The sequence below is a fragment of the Nicotiana tabacum genome, chromosome 2, assembly GCF_000715075.1.
Source record: "Nicotiana tabacum cultivar K326 chromosome 2, ASM71507v2, whole genome shotgun sequence".
In the NCBI taxonomy this organism is placed as follows: Eukaryota; Viridiplantae; Streptophyta; class Magnoliopsida; order Solanales; family Solanaceae; genus Nicotiana; species Nicotiana tabacum.
The window spans coordinates 97,505,365-97,513,012 of record NC_134081.1 but is presented as its reverse complement, the minus strand read 5'-3'; the positions used below and the strand labels follow the sequence as shown (position 1 = coordinate 97,513,012).

The window sequence follows — 7,648 nt, the reverse complement described above, 5'->3', positions numbered from 1 at the left end:
TAGATGCGAGACTTTTATTAAAAAAAAAGAAAGTCTGGGTGGTGGATTGAAAATAAATAAAAAAATAAAAAAATTTGGGTAATTAATTTTTCTACGATGTCTTGTGTATTTGGTATCTAGAAGGTAGCCAAAATATAAGATGATTTTTAGATGTGTTAATTTTATTTTTTATTGTAATATCTTATACTCCATCCGTTTCAATTTAGATAATATAGTTTGATTCGACACAAAGTTTAAGAATAAAAAGAAGACTTTTTGAAATATATGATCCTAAAACGTAAAAGTTTAAGGGACAAAAGCTTTGTGGGCCATACATTTGTCTGACTATAAGAACTTCTTATTAACGATAAAGTGAGTAAAATAAAAAGTTTAAAATTAAATTGTTTTCAAATATAAAAATGTGTCATTCTATTTGGAACGAATTAATAAGTAAAATATGTTATTTAAATTGAAACGGAGAGAGTAGTTATTATCAAAAAAATAATAAGAAAATAGTGTCCAAATAAATTGAAATGAAGTGACTAATAATTTTAAAGAATAAAATGATTAGTTTGTGAGCCGAGTATATATTGGAAACAATCTCTCTATCCTCACAAGTTAGATTTAAGGTATGCGTACACACTAACCTTCTCAGACCTTACGGTGTGGGATAATACCGAGTATGTTGTCGTTTGTGCTAGGATTAGTATGAAGTGGAAGGTGTAAAACAGGAAACTGCAATCCGCGCGTGGTGTTTCTCTCCCTAAACATCGAATCTTTGTTTCTGAAAACCCTCATTTTGAGTACACGAGTGAGTTGTCCTACACTCCAACTGTATAACACTTACAAAAAACCACATTACAAACAAAATGAAAAAGTAGAAACTGAGTAAAATATGTAATACTCCTACTCTACTGTAGTTTATTCTTTAAATTTACTTACTTTTATACGGCTCGGTTGAGCACTCATGTGTCGCTATCCCACTTAAAAGTATAGACAGAGCTGAAAATAGGATAAATTGACACCTTCTCCCCTACCCCCTTACTTCTCACACTTTTCGAGCGGGAAATAATAGAATACACGCATAAAGTGCCATTCCTCACTCTTACACACACACTCTCTCTCTCTACAAAAAAAACCCAGCTCCAAATCCCCCACATCACTCAACAGAAAAATCTTTTCATTTCCATGGAATATTGTTGCTGGAGCTTTGTTTGCCTACTTTGTGTTTCTTTGTTTGAAGCATTTACTGGACTAGCTAGTAGTAGTAGTAGTTGTTGTTGTTAGTGTGTGTTTTTACTTTCTCTCTCTAGTTAAAGCTAAGGTACTGTTGCTTCTACTAGGTTTCTCTCTCTAAAACTCTTTATTTGTAAATTGTTGATTTTTCTACGTTTGGGTATGATTTCTCTGTTGTTTTCAGGTAGAGTAAAAGATGGCGGTGTCGATAGATGGTTTCTCTATCAGGTGAGTAAGATTTTGTTGAAGTTTTCTACCTAAATTATGATGCGGTACCATATTTCGATGTATTTATTGTATAAAATGTCCGGTTTGGGTTAAAATAGGGAGTATACTGCGAAAATGAGGAGTGTGGACGTGGTGAAATGCTGGCCGTTCGATGAATCAACGAAGGATGTTCATGTGAGAGCTATGTTACCTCCAATTGCCGTGAAGAAATTCAGCTGGTGGCTTGATGTACTGGAATTATCAGATGATAATGTGGATTCTGATGTTATTCCAGTCACGAGAATTCGAACGGCCAGAAAAACAAAGGCTATTAAAGGAAAAGCAAAGGTTCAGAAGAAAAGGTCCATTATTGACATTTTTGCCGTGGCTCCGCAAGTGGAGAGAATGGATGACGGTGATTATTATGATGATGAGGATGACGACCATAATTGTGATATTGAAAGAGTTGAGTCTTCTGATCGGAATGTTTCTGCTATCAGAAATAGTAAAAATAAGAAGAGAAATACAAAGAAAAAGACGAAGAAGAAGGAGAAAACGATTGTGAGCAAGTTGAAGGAGGTGAATAAGGGCGTAATAAAGAAGGGTAATAAGAGGATTACGCAAAAGAAGAGAGTGAATAGTAATTGCCTGGATCTACTAATCCAAAAGAAGGTACAATACTTCTTTTTTATATACATTTGCTGTTATTTTTTGTGGTAATTTTATAAGTTGTAACTTGAAATGTATCCGATACTACATGATTTGAGATGTTGATGTAAAATTTTGTGCATAAAATAACGGTGGTGAGTACAGTTACTTAGATTTTGGGTTGGTAAAAATCTGATTTGTTTGTTCAGTATCTTTGAACTATGAACTATTCCGGTAAAACTAGTCTTTTTACCCCCTTGCTGCTTGAAATTACTGTTGAAAAATTCGCATACATCTGAATATGGAGCCATAGCTTTTTATTTGTTTGTGTTGTGTGGAAGAAAGCGACCTCATTTTAACAGTTTGGTGATTTATTTTGGATTGTCAATGGCTATGCTGTTTCTTCAGAATACTGAGATGTAAATTAAAGGTGCTTGTCATCACATTCAGCGTTTAGTACTTCTCAGAATCCCATATTTTATGATAGAAATTGTGTTGTTGCATCTAAATTGTTGGATTACTTGCTAGAGGAAGCCTCAATTAAGCCGTACATTTGGATATCTAAAGGACTATTTGCAGAAAAGGGAGTTTTCCAGATGACTTCTGTTTAGTTGACATTTATTTTGTGCATTTGATATATGTGACAAGGGGCAATTTACACCCCTTCTCCACGATTAGAAACTTGGTTGGTTGCATACAATAAGGTGAATGATCATGTCCCAGCATAATTGTAGCACGGGTATTGAGGGGTTTACTTTTTTGACTCCAAGTACAGTAATAGCCTTGTATAATTAATTAATGCTCCAGGAATTGAAGAACTATTTGTAATTTGTTTGATTTAATTTTTGCGTTTAATTTGATATTCATCAATACTAAAAATTTGATGGATTTTCGTCGGTGATTAGGCATGATATCTGAGCAGAAAATTATCGGGCTTTGAATAACATCCCTCAGATAAGATGTAATTTAAGAGCTAGGAAATTCCAAAATTCTTCCAAGTGATGTTTATCATTTCCTTCAGAAATTATGATACTATAAATGTTGCAGTATAGCTATAGCCTTGAATTTTCTTCCGGAAGTATGCTCCTCATATATAGTTTTGCTGTTTATCATTGCAAGAGTTGAGATTTGTACTCTAACACACATATACATAAACCTTTAGTTTGCTGTTTGTTTTAGAGTTTTTGATGTAAACCCCCTCCTTTTGAAAATTTAATTTTAGAAGTTTGTTTTACGATATTTCTCTTACTGTTTCTATAGGGTAGTTAGAATGATCACTTATTACATCTTTTCTGGAGTTGTCTGAGTGATAATGAATTAGTACTATTCACATGGAAAACTGGTGAATAGAGATGCCTTTTCCAAGAACTTCATTGAGGGATGAATTAGTGTGCATCTACGCGAACATAACTACGTTCTTTCACTTTTTCTTTTTCTATTTAGATAATTTCTTCTGTGTTTAATGTTTGTAGAGCTTTCAATTTTTTATTTTGTTTTCTCTTTCTGAGAAGAAAGTTGGTAAATCAGTAAAAGGATATTGATCGAGTGCCTCACTTCTCTTACACTGTAGTTTCAAGCTACTATCGATGCAGGAACAAACCGCTATAAATACGTATCTTTACGCATTAAAATGAATATATGATTAATTCAAATATATTAACCCGGCAAGAGTTGATGCTAATTGCAGCAAATCATTGTCCAAGACATTCTGCTTAATGTCACTGGATTACTGAATTGCTTTATTGTTTGGTTGGGAAGTATCTAATTTTTCTGCTATGAAACCTGAGGCTGATCACTGTTTGAATGAAAATGCAATAAATTCTCAGAGCGGCTTTATGTTACTATATATGGTTGACTGAATTTGCTTGCAGGAGAAATTTGACAAGCTCAAAGTGCCCAGTTCTTTTTCAAAACCTAGTTGTCCACAACATAGTAGGAATTGTGGGAATGACATGGCAGATTATACTCCTACCTACGGGAAGAAAGCACAAAGGACGCATCTGGTTTCAGAAAAGAAGACCAAAGGCCTAATTGATTCCAAGTTCTCCGCAAAGCACCAAAAGACGGTGATTCCAGTTTGTAGCAATCTCAAGAAAAGGACTAAACGATTTCCTGTGGAGAACTCCACAGGTGGCATTTTAAGTGGTCCCAGTGATGTAAATTTTTGCAGCAATCAACAAGGCGACAAACATGTCCCCTTCTCAGGTAAGGAAAAGATTCTTTGGCGAAATAGTAAAAGCATCTTCTGTTATTGTTTTCAGATTTTCAGATATTTTTGTAGTCTGTATTCTGACCTTGTTGCTGCCTTCATTGTACAAGACTGTGTTGCAGAGAGAGGAGAAGTTGTATCTCTCGTAGAGGAGAAAGGAACAAATAAATTTATTCTGAGAAAAACAGAAAATGAGGTTAGTGTTCGACCAGGATCTCCAAAGCAGTTATCCGCTGTGTGTAGTACAGCTGATGAACCTGGTTTACATAGGCACAATATCGGTATCAAAGATGATTCATTTGAATGCTGTGACATTTTCAATCAAGTTGCTGAGGGAAATGGCAATTTAAAATTGTTCAGGAGAGGCTATGGGGTGGCATCACATGGTTCACAGTATCTCTGTAATCCTGGGACTCTCCACATGCCTCAACAGATATATAACCACCAAAAGAAGGCCCAAATAGATGGAAGTCTAATTAATGCTTGTGGTGCTAATGAGAGATCACATGAGCAGTTAAAAGGTTCTCTCCATGAACTTGCTGGGATTTGCTCCATGCATTCTGTGAAGGCATATCCTCACCAGTCATCAGCTTATGAAATTCTGAACAGGAAGCCTATTTTGCTGCCACAAACCATTACAGGAAGTTGCACTGGTCATATCATGCAATATCAACCATTCCCTCAAATTTCTCCTCAGGGCTTAATGTGCAAAGTGTGTTCTTTACCAGAGTGGAAGCAAAGAGAATCCATGTATGGAGAGAAGGGAATTGAAGAAAATCATGTTGGCTTGCCCCTCAACTCTCAAGGGGAATTGATCAATTTGAACTCAAACGGTGAAAGAAAGTTGACTCAACTGCCAAGCTCAAGGGAAATTGTGGGTTCTTCCAGAGGATTAGCCGTAACCGACGTTGCACTCTCAAAATGCATGGATAATCTCCCTGATGCTAGAGGTCATGATAAACGAGCACCACCAAAAGACCAGCTAAAATTGTCCTTTGTAGATGATTCAATGCAGTGGAACCCTACTTTTCCGGTGCCTTCAAGGTTAGGTATCTATGAGTATGATGCTGGAAGAACAAATGTTGAGTTGGATCCGCGTAAGGAAAATGAGCAGTCTATTACTTCTTTTGAGCTAGACCGCCATGTTAGTAATTTCTCTAACCATGGGAGCAAGCAAGATGATCAGGCCAAGCAATTTGAAACCACCAGGTGTCAGCAATATGGGAATTCTGACCATGTATCACTGCTTGTCACTCCCTCGAAAATGCGTCTGATGGGAAAAGAATTTACAGTTGGTAAAAGAGATTTTCATGTACCACAGGATAAAAGGATTTGGACAGATAAGCAGATCATTGCCGAGAATTTTTCTGCAGATAACGACAACTACAATTCAGTGGTTACAAATCATGATCAACAAAAGCTTACCGTGCATCCTGTGCTGGGGACACTGAAAGGTCTGGTCGCTTGCTCTCCTAGTATCAGAATCAATCAGGCCATTCCACAGCCTTGGGTTTGCTCCCCTGACTACAGCCATCAAATTGATTCAGTGCAGCATAATCATTTAGGTGCAATCAAACAAAGCCCTTTCACTGTTTATAATCATAAACCAAATTTTGAGGAGCCTTTTACAGGTGGATATAAATCTTTCACAATCAGCCCCTACGCTCCTGGACCAACAGCGGTTCATCATTACTCCAGTCAGAATGGGGGCTCGAGCTCTGTTGTTCTGAACAGTTCAAACTGCGCCATCAATTCTCCTTTCTTGCATCCAAATTCTGGAACGAATTTCCGGTCACCCTGGTCTCAGTTATCTTCAGAATGCACCCCATGGTTTTCAGATGCAAAAGAAAAGAAAATACTAATGGATTTTCATGAATTGTATTCTACATCTGACAGGAACCATCATCACTGCAGCATTTCTGGGGATAACCGTCAAATTGACCATTCGGTATATGTTGCATCTGAGCGCTTCTGTTCTTTCACTCAGCGCCCTGCACTGGAGAATCCAGTTGCTTCACCATCTTTGGCTAACTATCCCCCTATGCCACTCCAAATAGGTTCCAAAGCAAATGCTGGCACAAAGAAAAGACATGGTGACGTGATGAAGTTGAAAGAGAAGATCATATCTACTCCTTGTCTTAGAGAAACTGGTTACAATAGAGAGGGCAAAAAGAAGCCGCTATCTGCATCAGACAATTGTACAAATGCAAAAAACATCCCTAACTTGATGTTTCAAGAAGATCCTTCTGCAGTTGCACCATTAAATAGGCATTCTAAGTTTGAAGGTCGTTTCGGCTGCAGACAAGCATTGGAATCAGGTTTAGTTAAAGGCATGGCAAAGAGTATCGAGAGTGGCCAAAGTGGAACACCTGATGCAGGTCTTGGATCTTTTAACAGTGAAGATACTCTCAAATATGACTGTAGTCTACGATCTGGGCCCATTAAGTTAACAGCTGGAGCAAAGCACGTACTTAAGCCCTGCCAGTATAATGATCAGAAGAACTTCAGGCCAACTCATTCAACTATCCAATTTGGCGCATCTACTGCAGGTAGCACGACTCTGGAAACTGAGAACCCAACCAAGATTTACAAGTTCTAGTGGTGACCTTGATCGTCCCTTAAAATACAAGTCTTTCTGGGACAAATACTATCAGTCTCCAACTCTTGAATCGCGGGAACATCAGTTTTGCTACTTGCAGGAGACTTTTTCTCTATCCCAGTGGACTTGGAATCAGATGTAAAGTTGTCGAAACATGATGCTGCAGTTGACACGTTGACTTTTAGGCTTTACTACTAAATTATACTCTAATCGTCAGGTAACTATCTTTTGGATTGTGATATGACATTTTGATGTGGATGCCTTACTTTTGACATTCATCATTTGTGCGCTTCTTCAATCTTCAATCATTTGGAACTTTAAAATCAAACCAAACATCAATATACAGCAAAGATATCTCTGATGTTTTAATCAAACCTTATGAAGGGGTAGTAACTAAATCTTGGTTAGAATAACTGCCAGTCCGTCTAGTAACAGTTATTGCTGTCATTTTAGAATACAGAAATAGAATTTTTTCCTCCTATGGAATTGTTGCACAGCCAAGTACGTACAAAGACAACCAGCCGGTCAGAATTACAGAAATGACTAGTCTCCTGTGTTGTTTGCTTTTCTTTCAGCCTGCAAACATGTCAAAAATCCAGAATGCGTTTATCAAATGACTTCTTAGCACAAACTAGAATGGATTTAACATTGTCAAAATTCTTAAAAATGTTGTCTTACCGTTCTGAAGAAAGGTACCCGATTCAAGAGAGAATGCTTCTATTGGGAAATTTCTCCGTGGAAGAAAGGTACCCGATTAATGCATGCAAGCT

At 37.2% G+C, this 7,648-nt stretch overlaps 1 protein-coding gene across 1 annotated transcript; it reads left to right on the top strand.

Annotated features, from left to right (window-relative positions):
* The first annotated feature begins 1,029 nt into the window (after window positions 1-1,029).
* On the top strand, window positions 1,030-7,201 carry LOC107766699 (uncharacterized). Its single transcript, XM_016585541.2, has 5 exons — window positions 1,030-1,303; window positions 1,400-1,443; window positions 1,542-2,094; window positions 3,942-4,275; window positions 4,390-7,201. Exons 2-5 carry the CDS (start codon window positions 1,412-1,414, stop codon window positions 6,876-6,878), a joined length of 3,408 nt encoding a protein of 1,135 aa, XP_016441027.2. The 5' UTR covers window positions 1,030-1,303; window positions 1,400-1,411; the 3' UTR covers window positions 6,879-7,201.
* The last annotated feature ends 447 nt before the right edge of the window (window positions 7,202-7,648 follow it).

Excerpts from the sequence above, each read along its gene's own strand:
- LOC107766699 (XM_016585541.2), top strand. The coding sequence starts at position 1,412 with ATGGCGGTGTCGATAGATGGTTTCTCTATCAG. Across the intron at positions 1,444-1,541 it reads ATAGATGGTTTCTCTATCAG|GGAGTATACTGCGAAAATGA; the intron begins GTGAGTAAGATT and ends GGGTTAAAATAG. Across the intron at positions 2,095-3,941 it reads ATCTACTAATCCAAAAGAAG|GAGAAATTTGACAAGCTCAA; the intron begins GTACAATACTTC and ends ATTTGCTTGCAG.